The following is an 18635-nucleotide window of genomic DNA, read 5'->3' as shown; positions in this document are numbered from 1 at the left end:
AGACGCTGCTGCTTGTCTTTCCTATTGATGGGAACACGTCTCTGCCCATGAGCCCAAAATGTACAGTTTGACAGTCTCTGGGAGGCCATAGGGCCAAGAGGGCTATTCCTGGACATGGCTGGCTGGAAGCAGCGGTCCATCTCTCACTGTTCCCAGCTTCTGCTTGGTTGGTCTTTAAAAGGTGAGTTTCTTTTCCCCTGCCCCAAATCTCCACCATCTCTAACCCTCATCACTACCCTGAACAAAGTAAGATTTAAAAATCCCAAGAGCACAGATGGGAAAATTGAGGTTCAGAGAGGTGCTGTGACCTGCGCAGGGTCACACAGCACACAAACGCCAAAGGCTAAGGGTTTTCGGTTGCTCTAGCGGGGAAATGCCAGTCCCTCAGCGGCTGACAAGCCCAACCCCTCAGAGCTTCAACTCCTCCTCCCTCCCCCATGTCAACAAAAAGAAACTCATTTTCTATTCCTGGCTTCTCTGCCAGCTCAGAGAAGGGACTGAGTGAAGAAGAAATGTCTCCAAATATACCCAGATGGTCTTTCCTGACTTCTCAGTTTTGCTGTCTGTTTTGCGAAATCTGTTTTCCACTAGACTCTGGGAACTGCAGGTGCAGGGGCCTGGGTAACAGCTGCCCTCCTCTGGGCTGGGTACCTGCTCTCCCGAGTTTGTGTCCTGGGGCTGTGTGCTCAGACTTGACCATGTTTGGGCATGGAGGCTCGTCTCAGATGGGAACCAAAGGCCACTTCCCCAGAGACGGACTGGGAGCCCAAACTTCCTGCTGGAGCTCAGGCGGCCTCTTTTGGGGTGGGGGCTGGGGGCCAGGCAGAAAAGTGTCTGCCGAAGACTCACAGGGCACCAGGGAGACTGTGAGTACCAAGTTCAAGGGCACTGGGGAAGTGGTTTCTCCAGAGACTGGGGCTGGAGGGGAGATCTTCGTGGAGGGAGGCTGGCAGTGGGAGCTCCCTCCCTCGACGGGCTGTCCATCAGGATTCTGGGCTCCAGAGGAGTTGATGTTGTGTCACTCGGGACTAGAACTGCTGGACCCATGGTCTGGTGGCCTTCGGGGGGCCAAGGGTAAGGGTGGGCGCTCCATGGCCCAGTCACTGTAGTAACTCAGTGCTCTGGCCCTCAGGTCTCAGCTCCCAGAGCAGCCAGAGGGCAGCAGCCTGGAGATCAAGACCAGTCCTGGCACTTGTCACCAGGGGAGGGGGTAGGAGAGAAACAGGCCCAGCAGGAGCACTGGGGACTTCTGATCCAAACCTTCAGGGTTTTCTTTGTTAATAGTAAGAGTTAATATTTATCGAGGGCTTGCGTTGGGCCAGGCGCTGTGGTAAATATGATGTTCGATACATCCTTTGCTCTTTGTCAGAACTCTTGGAAGCAGGTACTATCATACTCGTTTTACAGTCACAAGGTTGCTAAGTAGCAAAGCCAGGATTTGATCCCATGTCTGATGACCTCAAAACACCCCCTGTCCCTCACTCCACCAGACCCTTAAACACTGTCCTCTATGCCCTGTCCTCTTAAGGAAAAGGAGGTCAACCCAAATACCAGGTCACACAGGACCCTCCAAAATCCTGTCTTGCTTGGCCTTTCTTCATCCTTCCTAAATCCACCCCAGACCTCTAGTGACTTTTCTAAATGGGAAGCTATATCCCCAAAGTCCAGAGGTATTTAGCAATTCTCAAAACTGAGAGAGTCTTCTTAGAGTCTAACTGAAATCCCTCCTTTTACAGCTGCAACCCATTTCTTCTTGTCCAGACCTCAGGGGATGTGAGCAGCTCCCAACCTTCCTCCTGTCTAAAGGCTCTCACTGTGGTTGTTGTATCCTATGACCATATCCGCAACCATATCACCTCCCCATTCTTTTATCCTGCGTGGTGTTACGAGGATTTATCGAAACTCTGAAGCCTACTCCTTCAGTGTGGGCCACAGTCTCACCAGAGCATTGCAGACAGGTGGAATCTGAACGAATGGCAGATTCCAGACTGTTCTCTGACAGGGAGCCTCCCATCTCTTTTCCTCCTGAGTTCTCAGACCCGGTAGCACAGGGTCCTGCCTTCCCCAGCCTCGGGAGTGCCCAGCGGCTGGGAGGATATAAGAAGCTGTGCAGCAGAAGGGCCAGTGCCCCTGGGGGCTGATTAGCCAGGAAGGCAGGGCAGGCCTCCCCCCTTCAAGGATGCGCCGACTCTCCCAGGAAAAGACTGGTTTTGTTGTGAGCGCTCGGCCTAGGTCCTCCCTCCAAGGCAAGATACCTTCTTGGCCCCAGAGACTTGTGTTCCACAGTCCTGGGGCTGGGACAAGGCACCAGTGACCATAGACAGTCCTGGGGAAGCAGGCCACGTGGGCTTTTAGCCCATCCTCAGGTGGCTGTGTTCCTTTACCTGCAAAAACGTGGACGGGCTTGTTAAACTGGCCCCAGGTAAACGATGATGTGGACTGTCCCACTCCCGCAAGATGCAGAGACAGAAGGACAGAAGTAATAGGACGGAAGAGAATTGAACAGAACATCTTTCTTTGTCAAGGGAACATTTTTTCCCTTGTGAGTTCGTAATGTCTGTTAGAATGTAGGGAAACCCCACTTCTCAGAGCCCCAAATGTGGAAGGAAAAGTCATCATTGGGTGAGGGAGTCAATCATCTTGGAGGGAGCGACAGGGCTGTAACCTTGGTATCTGACGCTGGAATCTCCTCTGTAGGACACTAGGGGAGGGGGAACAGCTGGAGTGGGGAGGAAAGGGGGTCAAACATCTCTGATTGGACCCTTGAAACAGTCCAATAGTTAGGAGAGAAGCCTGAGTAGAAAATGAAGCACTTTGCTGAAAATTCCTTTGGACTAATAATGTCTATCTCCTGGATACTCACTAATTCATAAAAATATTAGGTTTATTACTTTAGGGACCTGGTGGGGAAAATAAATTCCTTCCTGATATCTGGCTAAAATTTCCCCTACAACAGGGATTACAGAGAAAGGCCCCACGGCCCCTGCATCCTTGGTAGAACTGCTACCTTCAACAACAGACAAAACCCCAGCAAAGGAATTTACCACAGGCTGTGAGGCAACGCACAGAGGGATGGGAAATCCATACAAGGACAGAAGCCAGGCACCTCTGGCTCCAGGCGGCACACGGGTGGCAAGGGTGACACTGCTGGAGGGTGTTCAGTGCGCCCAGCAGGGGAGGGAGGGGCCGTGGTTGCCCTGGGGAGAAGCAGATTCCCAGAAGAAAAACGAGGGGCTTCTGGCCCAAGAAGGGGGAAGGGAGGAAGATGCCCGTCACTCCCGTGCAATCTGCTTTGGCCCAGGGTGGCTCAAGTCCCCGTATAAGAGAGCAGTTGCTGAGGCCACATAATGCCTCCTGCCCTTGCTTGGAGCAAGGAGGAGGCTCTTACAGGATCCCAGTAGTGGAGACACCTCCTGCCACCCCAATGCCTGTGGCTGCCCTCTGGGGGCCCTGCTACCCCTTCTCTGCGTGCTGCCCACGCCCAGCCGGCCCTGCTGTGGGACTGTTTTGGTAGAACTGTGAAATGCTCCAAGCTGTTCTGAGACAAGTATCCTAGGAGAAAGAGCACAGATGGTCCACTTCTGCAGGGAGGATATTAGTTTATCTCCAGTATTAGCTTCCTATCAGTGCTGTAACAAAGTACCACGAACTTGGTGGCCCCAAACAACAGAAATTTACTTACACACAGTTCCGGAAGCCAGAAGTTTAAAATCAGCAAGATGTTGGCCAGGCTAAGTCAAGGTGTCATCGGGGCTGTACTTCCTTCAGAGACTGTAGGGGACAATACGTAATTCCTTGCCTCTTCCAGCTTCTGGTGGCTGCCCGCACTCCCTGGCACGTGGCCACATCACTCCAATCTCAGCTGCCCTGGTCATAGCGCCCTCTCCTCTTTTGTGTCTAATCTCCCTCCACCTCCTTCCTATAAGGATTCTTGCAATTACATTTAGGTCTACATGGATAGTCTAGGATAATCTCCCCATCTCAAGATCCTTCATTTAAAATCTTTGCCATGTAAAGTAACGGTCACAGATCCTGGGGCTGAGAACGTGTGTACCTTGGGGGCCACTACTGAGCCTGTCACACACTATGTGACCTTGGGCCAGTCACTTTACCTCTCTGAGCCACAGGTCCTTCATCTGTAGAATGGGGATGATAGTACTTGCCTCTCAGAGCTGGGGGGAGGCTTACATGGGGTCCAAAGAACCCTCTGAGGTTGCCAAGTTCCATATAAAAGTAAAGATGATGTTGATATTTGAGCACCTTCTTCTCTCACCTGTCCTCCCTTCTGTGGTTTACCTATCACCTGTGCTGATCTCACATCTGTTTGCCTCCGTGGTCCTAGAAATGACTGCTGTCCCTTGTGGACATGGGGAAGAAGTTGGTGATGGCTCAGAAGCGGGGAGAGACCCGAGCCCTTTGCCTGGGTGTGGCCATGGTGTTGTGCGCCGTCATCACCTACTACATCCTTGGCACGACCATGCTGCCCCTCTACCAGAAAAGGTACGGAACCCTCCCGGCCTGGCCCCATCCTCCGGCCTCTCCCCTAAGGGTTTGGTCTGCAAGGAACCCCAGGCTTCTTCTTACCCTTCCCCTTGACCCTCACACCAGGCAGGAAGGTCTGGACAATCCTCATTCTTAGGGTCAAGGGTTCAAGTGCATGGAGGGTAGGCCGGACTGGGCCCTGCACCTCTGGAATTCTGGAACTTGGGTGTAAAAGATGCAGGAGGCCCTTCTCACAAGAAACAGCCAAGGAGGCCAACAGCTCTTCCCTGGTGGTCCAATGGTTAAAATCTGCCTTCCAATACAGGGCACGTGGGTTTGATCCCTGGTCGGGGAACTGAGATCCCACATACGGCAGGGCAACTAAGCCCGTGCGCCGCAACTACTGAGCCCACATGCCTCAACTGGTGAGCCTGCGTGCCGCAAACTACAGAGCCCATGCGCCCTGGAGCCTGCATGCCACAACTAGAGAGAGAAAACCCGCACGCCACAACTAGAGAAAAGCCCACGCACCACAACTAGAGGGAATGCCACGTGTCTCAACTAGACAGAAGGCCGCATGCCACAACTATGACCTGACGCAGCCAAAAATAAAAATAAAAAAATAAAAAGAAAGAAAGAAAGAGCCAAGGATCAGAGCAAACGCCCCAGTGTGAGTCTGATCCCAGGAGGAATCAGAGAGTCACAGAATTTTGTAGCTCATCTGCATTTTGGTTCTCTTTCACAAACCTCTGAGTCAAGTGGGCATCTATCTTCCTGTTGAATATCTCAAGTGATGGGGAGCTCACTACCTCAATTGTATACACCATTTCATTTGGGGGCCTTTCTGATAAGTAGGGAGTGTCTACACCGAGCCAAAAACTGTTACCCTGGAGCTCTGCTCTGGAATCTCAGAGAATGTCCCATGCCTTTGCTGCCTGACATGTCAACCACTTGAGCTTTTAAAGGAAAGGCTGTGAAGTCCCCGATCCATGTTCTAATGGGAACAAATATGCTCCGTTCTCTCAGCCTGATCTTAGGATAAGTCTCAGACCCTTGCCTCTGGCCGCGTTCCAGCGGCTGACAGCCCCCTCGGTCTGGCAATGTGTCTCCTGCCTGGTAAATGGGAAATGAGTCACAATTGATTCACTGGTGTGTTGATGAGCCTGTTATGCTCTTCCGGGCCTGCTCCTGCCCCACTTTTTACAGCCCTGGAGCCATTCCAGGCTGGAATCTTACCGAGTAAGGCACCGCTCAGAGCAGCCATGTGCCTCCAACACGTTTTCTCCGGGTTAAGCATCTTCCCCTCTCGGGAAACAAATCAAGCCCCTCCTTCATCTACTCTTTTTAAAGAAAAGGGCACAGATTCTGAAGCCATCCATACCTGGCTTCAGGTGCTGTGTGGCCTTGGAAGAATCACTCGACCTCTCTGAACTTCTCTGCCACCCTCTTCAAGACGAAGATGGATGTGGCTAAGGTGTCTGAGGTCGGGCTGCCCATCAGAATCACTGAGAGGAGTTTTAAAAACACACCAGGGGGCTTCCCTGGTGGCACAGTGGTTGTGAGTCCGCCTGCCGATGCGGGGGACGCGGGGTCGTGCCCCGGTCCGGGAGGATCACACATGCCGCGGAGTGGCTGGGCCCGTGAGCCACGGCCGGTGAGCCTGCGCGTCCGGAGCCTGTGCTCTGCAACAGGAAGGGCCACAACAGTGAGAGGCCCGCATACCGCAAAAAAACCCCAAACAAACAAACAAACAAACAAAAACACACCAGGGCCTGGAGCCCACCTACCTTAGAAATTCTGATTCACTTGTTCTGGGGTGTGGTTTGGCCCGACAATCTTTACAAGCTCCCCAGGGTATTGGGTGAGCAGCCAGGGCTGGAACCACTTATGCAGATGTTGTCCAAAAGGCCCCAAAGCGTTGATATTTAGATTCTATGATTCCTCCCCTGGGCCCAGGGACTCTGGGGTCACGCTCCTTTAGTGCCAGATGCTGAGGGTCTCGGCCCTGGGTCTCTCTAAAGGGGTTCACACTGGGCAGTCTGTGCCATCCGGGTTCTGAGATGTGTGTGTGTGTGCATCGTCTCCCCAGTGTGTGGACCCAGGAATCCATGTGTCACCTGATTGAGACCAACATCAGGGACCAGGAGCAACTGGAGGGCAAGAAAGTGCCCCAGTACCCGTGCCTGTGGGTCAACGTGTCATCCGTGGGCCGGTGGGCCGTGCTGTACCACACAGAGGACACTCGGGACCGGAACCAGCAGGTACTGATGGGGGGGGGGGCGAGGTACGCATCCCCTTACCCCGGCAGGCGTGTGCGCCTGTCCCTAGCTGGTTCCCTATCCCCGCTCTGGAGAGCGGAGGCCGGGAAAGATAAACCCACTTGACCAGGGGCCACAGCTGGTATGAGGTCCAGACAGCCTTAGCTCTTCTGCACTGGAGTCAGGCAGACCTGCCACCAACCAGCTGTGTGGTGGGCGCAGCCAGCGCGGCCCCCCTAAGCCTCAGTTTCTACATCTGTTGAAGCGCTGTTATGAAGTCAGGGACTGTTTATGATGTACCAAGCTCGATGCTGGGTGGATAGCAGGCACAACAAAGAAGCTGTTAATGGTCTCGCTTCATCCTGTAAAGTGAGTCACATGAGAGGCCGGACCCAGAGCTGACCCCACAGAGAGGAACCCCTGTGACTCCCCCTGCAACTCTAGGAAACCAGAGGCCCAGGTTTGGAGCAACATTTGGAGGCCAACACTTGGGAGATGTACCCATCACTGCCTCTCAACAGCCCCCCACCCCAAATCCACCATTGTAGCCCTTTCTATAGGAAACACAAGTTGGCCCATTTTCATTCACTCATTCCCTTGCTCTTTCATTCAGCCATCGCTGAGCACTTCCTGTGTTAGGGGCTTTGGGTTCAAGAGGAGAGAGCTCATATGTGACATAACACCTAGTAGAGAGGGATCAGTGCCATAGGGAGAAACCAAAAAAATTATGGGCATTAAAGGAGGAAGTGACATTTCCTAGCACATTGAGGTGAGGGTATCAGAAAGGCATTTGGGTTAAAAATCAGGCAGGTACAGTTTACACAGAAATACGGGGCGGGGGACATAGATATCAAGGGGAGGCAGAGAACAGGCATGAGGAGGGAAGGCCGGGTAAGAGAGAGGTTCCAACACCGGCACAGACAGTGCCACAGGATGGGGTGTAGCGGGAAAATGTTTCAGAGGTAGCCTAGGGTCTGTTCTCAGAAGCCCCCCACACTACCAAAGAGGACAGTTAAACTGGGGTGGGTTTTTTTGTAGTTTTTTCTTTGTTTTTTGAGAGAAGAAGAACTTTAATGAAGAATGTTACATGTTATAGAAGGTAATTAGCCCCCATATTAAAAGAATATTACAGAAAACACTTTCCTGAATTTTTTTTTTTTTTCTAAAAGGACAGTCTTCAAGGGTGTCTGAGAGTGATAGCAAACACAACACAGTAGGAGAGAAGGAGGGGAGGTGGAATTCCAGCATTCCCTGACCCAGCACAGTTAGGGAAGCACGTGAAGGAACCATTTTACAGAGAATGGGATTAGGCATTCATATTCAATCAGGATTTTTTTTTTTTTTTTTTTTTTTTGAGCTTTAACAGTTCAGCATAAGGAAGGAAACTGGGAAGGAAAGATGGAGGAAGGGTTAAGCTTATCCACAATTGCCATTTTACAGAAAAACACACTGGTTCAACCATATGAGATGCGCAGGTTAGTCTTCCCCATGTAGCCCTGCAAATACGTAGAGCAAATGCCAAGGCGGCCATCTGGGCTCGGGGTTAACGTACTGGGTACACAGTTTGAAAGAGACTCTGATTCCACCAGGGCTGGTCTCTCACCAGCCTGGGCTGGGAACACACGAAGTTCCTTTGCATTTGCATCAAAAGGCCAGAGCTTTGCCTGGAAAAACCTCAGACCAAATAATGCTCGTGGTGCTGGCTGTAACAGGGAGTAAAGCCATTTGCAACTCCTAATAGACTCCAGCATTTCCTGGGGGAAGGTTCTACTGATTACCAGGGATTTAAATTCAAGCAAACCGTAAAGAAGGGAAAGACTAATGATATTCTGGCGCCGTATAAGCTGTGTGCCTGACTTCCCTGCCAAGGACTACCAAACTGTGGAATTAAAATGTGATCAGGGAAGCTGGGATTCCTCACCTCTGTCTGTGGGTTAGATCCATCTGGGGGACTTAGAACCGGGGTCCCACACCAGACCCACGGATGCAGAGTCTCTGGGCTCTTCAGGTGATTCCAAGGTTCCTTGGGAATTACTGCTGGGAGCAGCTGGGAGTCTTTAAAGGATTTGGGGTCCTGGCAGCATGATCAGAGTGATGTGGAGGGCTGTGGGGTTCAGTTACTGGCGAGGGAGGTGAGGGCCACAGCAAACACCTGGGACAGCTCGGGCAGGGATGGATGCAGACAGAATTTAGCAGCTGATGGGATGGGAAGGGGAAGGGTGCCGGAGGGACAGTGGGATCATTGACAGTGCTAGGGGGTCATGGAGACGTGGGTCCGGGCAGTGCAAGGCGGCCTGACTTGTTCTGTCATCACTAGCATGACTCGGCCATGCCAGATGGAGCTAGAGCCTCCAAACCTACCTGAATCAGCTCCTCCCATGACCCCTGCCTCTTCTTTGGCATCCAGGGGCCCCTGATTTATTCAAGGATCAAGAAGCACATTTTCAAAGACAAGCAGAAGTGATCACTGGTGCAACGGGGGCTGGGAACAGGCTGGTTTGCAGGCTGCCACCCCGGTCCTGAGGCTGCCAGAGGAGCGAAAGGCCAGATCTTCTCCCTAATGGGCTGTCAGCAGCCTCTCAGACATGCCTCTGTCTGGCCTTGGAAGGACAGCACTGGCAGCCGCTGGACATTCTATCTGTTACCCCATAGCACCCAGGCACCACCAGGAGTGTGCCAATGGCAGGTTGCCACTCTGGCGTGACAGCGGAAGTGGCCTTCACGGTTTTGCCAAACAGCTGTGTTGGTGCACCAGCTGTTCCTCCCACCTTTGTTCAGCTCCTTGCCGTGCAAGGAGCCAGTGTTCCAGGCCAGCTGGGTGTCTTCTGGAATCGCATGTGAAAGGCCTGGCAAGGCTGTCTCCCCCAACCCCTACTATGAGGAAGGGTGTCGCCAGCCCACTCTTGGATTCTTCCATGAGACTTAGCCTGGGGGGGATTCTAAGCCCCTCCCCACGGTCTATGCTGAGAACAGTGACACTGCAGGGCTTGGGGGGAGAGGCTAGATCATTTAAGATCCTTTAGACAACTCATGGTTAGCTGGACCCAAGGCAGGGGAGAGAGGATGCAAGTGGGCCCCAGGCCTCTGAGGTTGGCTCTGCAGAGTAAACTCCTGTCCAGTGTCTAGAGAACATTAAGGATCTAGAGTAATCCCAAACTGGCAAAGAATACAGTGGGACCCCAGGATGGGCACAAGTTCCCACTTCGGAGCTTGTCCATAGGCCCCTCCTTAAGGGAAAGAAGGAGTATTGTTTCAATTTCATAGTTAAGTCACAATACTATTATTAACACCATCTTCCATTTATTGAGCACGTAATATGTCCTGGGCTCTGCGCTAAGCGCTTAACGTGCATCATCTTGGTTAACTGCCATGACAATTCTGCTAGGCAGGCACCCTCACAAACCCAATCTACAAGGCTCAGCGAGGTTGAGACATTTGCCAAGGTCACACAACTTGGAACTTGTAGTTGAACTCAGGCCCGTCTGGTTCCATCGCCACACCTTTGTTCCGTGAGCTAGGTAACCCAAGGTCACAGTCAGAGACTTTGGGGAGATAGGACTAGGCCCTCTGAGCTCATGATTCTGGATCCACCTGCTACTGGGACCCTATCGTACCCAAGAAATCTGAGTGCCAGATTCCTCAGGAGCCGGCTTCTCCCCAGCCTCGGCTGCTCCCTGACTGGCTGGGGACGTGAATCTGCCTCTGGATGCAGCTCTCCCACTTCCCAGGCTGTCAGAGCTGTGATGCAACCATTCTCTGTAGTGCTGGACTGAACGCTGTCAGGGCAGGCAGCTTTGGGGCAGGACCTCATTTAAATACAGGGAGCAACCCAGGCCCGGGGAGAAGCTGGCGCAACACTGTCACTCGTTTTGATCTGGGACGTGATTGGACGAGGACAGTGGTCCTCGAATTTTAGTGCATGGAGGAATCACCCGACGGCTGAGCCCCTCCCTCAGCCGTTCAGAGTGAGGAGGGAGCCTGTGCTTATGACCAGCCTTCCAGGTAGTCTGCTGCGGAGCCCGTGCGGGGGACCACCCTCGCAGAACATCTGCCGGAGGCTCACGTAAGCAACATGCAGACCTCCTAGCGCGGAAGAGGGATAAAACCAGGGTCTCCACTTTGTGCCTTCTCTGCGGAGCTTTCCATCTGGACCTCATCTGCCCAGGCCGGAAGCTTCCTAATCACAAGGATCAGTGTCAGAATTAAACGTGTCCCAGGCTCTGCCTGCGCAAATCTCTTTTAAATGCATGCTCTCTTTCCTTTGAATCTCGGTGTCAGATACCAGCTGGCCGACATCTTTTGCTCGGCTCACGCAGGGTTAGACCTCAAAGGGTTTTCAATTCAAATTTTCGCCAATATTTTAAAATTGTGAGAGTCCACATTAAAATCTGGTTTTCTGGCTTCTCTACAGATATTGGAGGTCTGGCTACAGTAGGTCTTCTGGATGGCATGGCATCAGTTGTCCAGATGGAGTGATGCCTGCCAGTCTAGACGCAGCTGGCTCTCTCCATCTCACCAGGACCACCCATCCCCTGACACCGAGTGTCAGCTGGCACCTGTCATCCTATTCCCTCACCTACTTCACCCGTGGACGTTACCTGCCTGCGCTTTGTAGGCAATTGAGCGTCTGACTTCTGCCCTGAATCGAAATATAGAGCCCACTCAGCCTGTGTCCCCCATTGGTCTCCTTAGACAGATAAGTTTGAAGTTCTTTAATAAACTCCTTTGAAAAAGGTATTGCTATTAACCCATTTAAGTGATGAAGACATCAAGGCTCAGCATGGTAAGCAATTTGCCTAAGGTTCTGAAGCCAATGGGAGCAGAGCCAGGGCTCCAGCTGGGGCCCCTGTCTCCAGGTGTGCAGCGTGTACCCTGAGCAGCTCCGAGGCCACCACCCTCCCAGACGACACTGTGTACACACCTTCTAGAAGCACACAATGTGCAGCCTGCCAAGCTTTGGACAGTCTTAACTCCCACCCAGGGGCCTGACTCCAAAGCTGACGCTTTTCTTTATTCCATGCCAGGCCCTAAGAAAGAGGGATTTCCAATCCCATGGGTGCTCTCGCTTCTCCCTACAGTGCTCCTACATCCCAGGCAGCCTGGACAACTACCAGATGGCCCGGGCCGATGTGGAGAAGGTTAGAGCCAAACTCCACGAGCGCCGGGTTTTCGACTGCTTCTCCACGACTCGGGAGAATGAGACGAGTGTCCTGTATCAGCGCCTCTACGGTCCCCAGACCCTCCTCTTCTCCCTCTTCTGGCCCACCTTCCTGCTGACCGGTGGCCTCCTCGTTATCGCCATGGTGAAGATCAACCAGTCCCTCTCCATCCTGGCAGCCCAGAAGTAGCCCCATCCACACCACATCACTGCTCGGGCCACCAGGGGCTGGATGCGTCCCCAGGCTGTTCCTCACTTGTGTCCCCATGCCTCCTCCCCCTGCCTTCCCACTCTCCCCCCTCCAATACATTCTGTCTTCTGCTGCCTGGATGGTCTTTGGGAAATCTCTTTGTTAAGTCATTTCCTGCTCAAGAATGTTACAGTGGCTTCCCCGGACCCAGGAGAATGCAAGGCCAACCAGTGATAGGTCTCCTTTCCCTGTCCCCGCTCAACTGACTCAAACTTCTTTCCTGCTGTGCCACTGTCCACTGCACCGAGGACAGTGATTCTGTGCCTGTGTCCTGGCAGTTGGATCAAAGACCTGCTGGTCCCACCCAGGAAGCCATCCCTGGGAAACCTCTGTTCCTTCTTTGAATTCCACTCTGAAAACAACAGCAGCGCTCATGGGCAGAGCACACTTAGAACATCGTTTGTTTTCAGGATTCTCAGAGCTATATACATTTTTATACCAATATTATCAGATATAGGTACAAACTTCTGGTCTTAAAGCCATGGGGATATAACGTACAGCGTGGTGACCACAGTTACTAATACTTTATTGTATATTTGAAAGTTGCTAAGAGAGTAGATCTTAAAAGCTCTCATCACAGGAGAAAAAATTGTCATTGTGGGGAGATGGATATTAGCTAGGTGTGGTGATGATTTTGCAATACACACTACAGATATCGAATCATTACGTTACACACTTGAAAACTAATATAACCTTATATATCAATTATACCTCAACTTAAAAAAACCAAATATATAAAAAATAACAAGAGGCTATAAGGAAATAATACTAAAATACATCAAAGTAGTAACAGTGGGATGGTGGTTAACTGTAACTTTCTTCCCTCTTTTTTTTTTCTTCCCTCTTTTTATTTTTCTTAATTTTTAATTTAATTTTATTTATTTATTTTTTTTTGTGGTACACGGGCCTCTCATTGTTGTGGCCTCTCCCGTTGCGGAGCACAGGCTCCGGACGTGCAGGCCCAGTGGCCATGGCTCACGGGCTCAGCCGCTCCACGGCACGTGGGATCTTCCTGGACCGGGGCACGAACCCGTGTCCCCTGCCTCGGCAGGTGGACTCTCAACCACTGCGCCACCGGGGAAGCCCTCCTCTTTTTATTTTTGATACTTTTCTAAATTTTCAACACTAAGAAGGTTTGGTTTCATTGTGTTTGTTTTTAATCAGAAAAGTAACAGTAGATGTTACTTTCGAAGGAAGTTTGAAAGGGTGAGCTCCCCATCACCAAGCAGATGCAAGTGGCCTGGGGAAGGGGTTCAGCTCCCATCAGAGACAGGTTTTTGAGAACACACAAGTTTAAGAACCCTGTATGGAGGGAAGGTAACCGCCGAGATGGGGAATTATGATTTACAATGCAGATAAATACAAGACGCTGGCCCTGAGGGGAAGTCCATCTCAGTCTTAGAAAGGGGATAATTGGGGGAAGCTGTCGTCTCTACCATTACCACTCCAAACACTTGGCCTAGAGCAGTCATTCTCAAAGTGTGGTCCCCGGACCAGCAATATTGGCATTCTATGGAGGCGTGTGAGAAATGCACATTCTCAGGCCCTCAGCCCAGCCCCACTGGACCAGAAACCCCAAGGCGGTGTGGTGGGGAGTGGTTTCGTGGGGTCCCGAGGAGATGGACAGCAACTTTGTGTTTTAACAGTGGCTGCAGGGGACCTGTGCTGGAGCATGAGAACCACTGGTGTACAGAACCAGGGTCCTGTCACTGGGCTTTTTGGAATGAATCAATGACTTTTTGTCAGCTCCAGTCCTGAGCTGGACATGAAGTTAGGCTGGTGTCCCTGAAGCTCCTCCCGGAGCTGTGATTCCAGGTGCAGACCCTGGGAGTGAATCCTGTATCCACTTCCGCCAGATTGCACCCCCCTGATTCTCACTTGTTTCATCTATAAAAGAGAGACTCCCCATTTTGGGTAGTTGGGGGGGGCTAATGAAGGTTTGACACATAGTAGGTGGTCAAAATGGAAGCTGTTGTTATAACAGTAACAAGTAATGAATACTCAGAAACTTCCAGAAGAACTTATACCAACAATAATGTTAACTAGCATTTATTGGTGCTTACTTATTCCATGCCAGGCACAGTGCTAAGCAGTGTGTCTTGTAAAAATTCAGTGAGGCACTACTGAACCCAGCTCACAGATAAGGAGAAGCAAAATAAGACAGTGGTTTATATATGTGATGCCTACGACCTGGCTTCAAATACCCAAACCTGTTATTCTCTAGCTGGGTGACTTTGGGCAAATAACCTCTCTGTGCCTCAATTTCCTCACTTGCAAAATAGGAACTAATAATAATATTTCCCTTTTGGGGGTTGTTGGTATTAAATGAGTTATTGTATAATGTTCCTAGAATAACGACTGACACATGGTAAGTGCTATATAAGATATTATGAGAAACTGAGGCTCTAAGAGATCATTGGCCAAGGTCAACCATATAGTAAGTGAGGAACTGGGAATCAAGCCTTGGGCTGGGTGATTCCAGAGCCTGACCTGTCAACCACAGTATTTGATCTGATTCAGCTGAAGGGCTGAGGGACCCATCCACCCAAAGACCCGGGGGCCAGGTAAGGAAGAGTTTTGCATCCTGGGAACCCCATGGTGTCCTCATGTAAGTCAGAGATCTGAGGGAGCACCTGGAATCTGCACCAGCTTCTGTCACTTGCAGCCAGGGATCCCTGATGCAGCTTCCCATCCTCCAGGTTCTTACTGAAGACAATCCTTCCAAGGGGAGGTAGCACACTATTCCCTGGAGTTTCTTCCTTCTGAGGTCAGGGACTTCTCAAGAGCCTTGTGAGGCTAGAAAGTCCCAGTTGTGATACCGTCCTATAGTTCTTTGGGGGAAATTAGGTAAAGGGTACATGGGACCTGTCTGTGTTACTTCTTACGACTGCATGGGAATCTACAAGAAGAAAAAAGTCCCCATCGTGAGTCTCATTTACAGGGCTTCCTTTGCATATGCTTTCCATGCACCTGCATTTGGGGCTGAAATACAGAGAAACTCAGATTATCCAAACAGCCCCTGCAGGGGAAAAGGTCATGACTTTCTAGCAAAAAGTACCTGGGGATGCCCAGCCCCACTGATCCATGCATTATTAACAATGATCTTCATTTGCTTGAGACAATGCCGTCCTCCTGTCAACGAACTTGACCCACTTCTATCAAATCCCATACCTGCCTGTTGCTCACAGAACTTCATGGCCAAGACAAGAGCGACATAATGGGCATTTAAGCATGATGGAGTTAGACACGGAGGAAAATGGTTTTGGAATAATGGCTGCCTGAGAGCAGAGAGCCCTCAACAGTTCTTAAAAAAATCACTCCGCTAATGAAGTCTAGTGCTTCCACTGGTTTTGCTTTTTCTCTCCTGAGCCAGTGACTCACACCTGAAGAGGTGCACCTGGATCACTCCCTGCAACCCCCCCCCCAACTCAGATCGCCCGGTGGAGGTCAGCGGCAAGGAGAGGAGGAGGGGCAGAGAGTGCCTGCCTTCAAGGAGCTGATCATCTTCTTGACCCTCCGTCTCCCTGCTCCCCTACCATTATCAAGGGCTTCCTTCTCCACAGCGAAGAACGTAATTTATGCAAATTCAAAATAATGCAATGTAAAAATATTAGTAAAATCTCAATTTTTGTGACTTCCTGAAATGATGTCAGCCTCCCCAACCGCCATCAACAATTCATCTAAAATTCCTCCTAATTTCAAAACTCCTCGGGTGTGTGGATTATAGACTGCATTCGCTCTATTACTAATTGGCAGTACAGGCTGGTGCATAAGAATAGCCAATGTCTTTTGCGTTTGGGGGAATTTGAATTATATGTAACATTTGCAAAGATACTGTTTGAACAAAGTGCAGCTGTCTTATACCTCACCAGCCACTGCCCTTTCACACGTAGGGAAAAGAGTAAGACCAAAGGAAAATCAGGAAGACACGAAGAAATTCACTAGAGACTAGGGTAATGGTTCTCAAAGCAGAGGACTGCAAGGTGAAAACTCTTTTTATAATACTATTTAGATACTATTTGCTTTTTTTGCTCTCATTCTCTCACCAGTGGAATTTTTCAGAGCTTATGCGGCATGTGATATCACAAAAGACTGAATGCAGACATGAGGATCCAGCAGTCTTCTACTGAGCCAGACATTAAAGAGATTTGCAAAAAGGGAAAACAGTGCTACTTTTCTTAATAATGTTTTTTGTGGTTTTTTTTTGCGGTACGCGGGCCTCTCACTGTTGTGGCCTCTCCCGTTGCGGAGCACAGGCTCCGGACGCGCAGGCTCAGCGGCCATGGCTCACGCGCCCAGCCGCTCCGCAGCATGTGGGATCTTCCCGGACCAGGGCATGAACCCGTGTCCCCTGCATCGGCAGGCGGACTCTCAACCACTGCGCCACCAGGGAAGCCCTCTTAATAATGTTTTTGAAAATATAATTATTTCTCATAAAAATATGGTCTTTTTGTTAACATGTAATGGGTATATCATTGTTATTTTAAAATAAATTCATTTAAATGAAACATTCTGAGTTTTCATTTCTAAATGGTAAACATTAGTTAATATAACCCACATAAACCAAATCTCTTTGGAGTCCCAACATATTTTAAGATTGGAGAAGGATTCTGAGGCCACATAGTTTCAGAACTGCTGGCCTGGTGAGTCCAGAGACAGACAGGGTCCCCCTGCTCTTCCCAGCCATGCCCTGTGCACATCCAAAACCCTCCTCTAAGTTTCATCAGATTCCCACTGAGGGCCAGGAGGAGAGCGTCCATTTTCCCCATCTCTCCTGGTTCCGGGTTGTCTCTTCTACGGGTGGGTCAGTTTATGGACTACCTTCCTCTCCACAGGTGCTTTCCTGGAACTTCGTCATGTCAATTCAAATACAGAATTCAGCACCTTCCTAGATTTCCACAGCTCTCCCTTCCCACTCATATCATGCCTGTGCTCATCAGTCAACTTCCTTAAATGCTAAGGAGGTCGGGGAAGAGATGTCTATAAATGCAAAGCAATCGACTCCAACTGAATGTTGGACCGAGGTGGTGATTCATCCCAAAGCTTGCACCTTCTGCCTCCATTAGAGAGACTTCAATCTCCCATAATCTCCCGCATCTCACACCAACCGCCCTCGATATACATAAAAGAAAGACAGGGGTTTACTTAGCATCTGCAGCTTTAAGACCCATCTTCTCTCTCCACTCCCAGTGACACTGTTGCCCTGAGCCCTCGTCTGTCAATTCTGCAGCCTCCACTTTTCGACACGCCTTTGATTTCTTATATTCAAATGAAAATTCATCTTCTCTGAGGTTCAGTAGTTCTTTAAAGATCACCTAGTGCTTCTTCACTTTCTGATCTGGTGCTTGAACCCTCCCTATAACATTCCCCTTTAGCAACAACCTACATCAACATCTCTTTTGACAAATAACTCACTGTACTGGGAGGTAGTTACTTCCATTTGGGGATGTATTTAGCAAATTACATCTGGAACAAGAATCTATCATCTGTAATAATAATAAGACTTAACATCTGTTGAACACTGTAGGCCAGGATCCGGGCTAAACCCTTACATGTAAGGTCCATTTAACCCTAACAATATCCTTTAGGCTATTATCACTGTCTCCACTTCATAGATGAGGCAACGAAGGCACAGAGATTTAACTTGCCGCAGGTCAGAAGTCAGTAAGTAGCAGTTAGTGAATAGCAGAGCTGGGATTCAAACCTGAACAGTACGGCTCCAGGCTCTACTCTCTAACCACTGTGCGTCCTGCCCGTTAATCTCTGCCCCGTATCAAAAATGGAAAATTCCCAGCAGGGCAAGTTCAGTACTGAGAGCTTTTTAAGGGCCTCTATATACATTCCCATGGAGCCGAGGCTCTCGAACGGTTCCCTGGAGCCACACCTCTGAAGAGTCCACAGCTGTGGAGTGAGGCCCCACCATATGCATCTGAAAAAGCTCTGCAAAGATTCTGATGGGGAAAGTGCCAAGATGGACAGGCAGATGAGGTTGGCTACAGTCTGCCTGATGCGGTGATCACCCAGCCCATGGCACCAACCAGGCATGCTATGGCCACAGAAATCCCTGACCTGGTGTCTCTACTAAAAAGCAGAATGGAAGAGAGGCTGGGCTGACTTGTCCCTTTCTCAGGGATCCCACACTTCTCTCAGTCAACCCTGCTTTTTTTCCCCCAAGTGTCCCCAAATCCCTGCTTCAATAGCCGGTTCTAGGATGTGTCCAGGAGCTGACAGCATGCTTATTTATACATAGCTTTAGAATTTTCTTTTGCAATCATTAATAAAAATTGAGCTATGTGACACTTTCGTGGTCTCTAACTAATTTTTCTGTGACTCTGTTGGCCATGCAAGTGGTAGTCTTGGAAACATCTCACATATATGTGTCTTTAAACACCGTTTTATATGCCCTCCGTTGGTTCTTTCCAACTCCGGGAACTGAAATTTTCTGAGCCCCAAGCCAGAACCTCATTGGTTTGGAGTAGCCTGAGCC

At 50.2% G+C, this 18635-nt stretch overlaps 2 protein-coding genes across 3 annotated transcripts in view; one reads left to right on the top strand and one right to left on the bottom strand.

The window, feature by feature from the left end:
- Nucleotides 1-18635, bottom strand: part of KCNIP1 (potassium voltage-gated channel interacting protein 1) — a gene marked incomplete at both ends in the record, with an annotated part of 358069 nt that overhangs the window by 325702 nt on the left and 13732 nt on the right. The window lies entirely within an intron of this gene.
- On the top strand, nucleotides 768-12171 carry KCNMB1 (potassium calcium-activated channel subfamily M regulatory beta subunit 1). The gene is made up of 4 exons (XM_082650727.1): nucleotides 768-866; nucleotides 4343-4500; nucleotides 6572-6743; nucleotides 11819-12171. Exons 2-4 carry the CDS (start codon nucleotides 4367-4369, stop codon nucleotides 12086-12088), a joined length of 576 nt encoding a protein of 191 aa, XP_082506853.1. The 5' UTR covers nucleotides 768-866; nucleotides 4343-4366; the 3' UTR covers nucleotides 12089-12171.

Source organism: Grampus griseus (genome assembly GCF_964374135.1).
Source record: "Grampus griseus genome assembly, chromosome: 3".
NCBI classification, from domain to species: domain Eukaryota; kingdom Metazoa; phylum Chordata; class Mammalia; order Artiodactyla; family Delphinidae; genus Grampus; species Grampus griseus.
Note: the sequence above shows the minus strand (reverse complement) of the source record. Positions and strands in the feature narration are given on the sequence as shown.

Bases quoted from the DNA above. Each gene is read 5' to 3' on its own strand.
- KCNMB1 (XM_082650727.1), top strand. From the start codon at position 4,367: ATGGGGAAGAAGTTGGTGATGGCTCAGAAGCGGGGAGAGACCCGAGCC. The intron at 4,501-6,571 runs GTACGGAACCCT...TCGTCTCCCCAG, and splicing joins CTGCCCCTCTACCAGAAAAG to TGTGTGGACCCAGGAATCCA. The intron at 6,744-11,818 runs GTACTGATGGGG...TTCTCCCTACAG, and splicing joins CTCGGGACCGGAACCAGCAG to TGCTCCTACATCCCAGGCAG.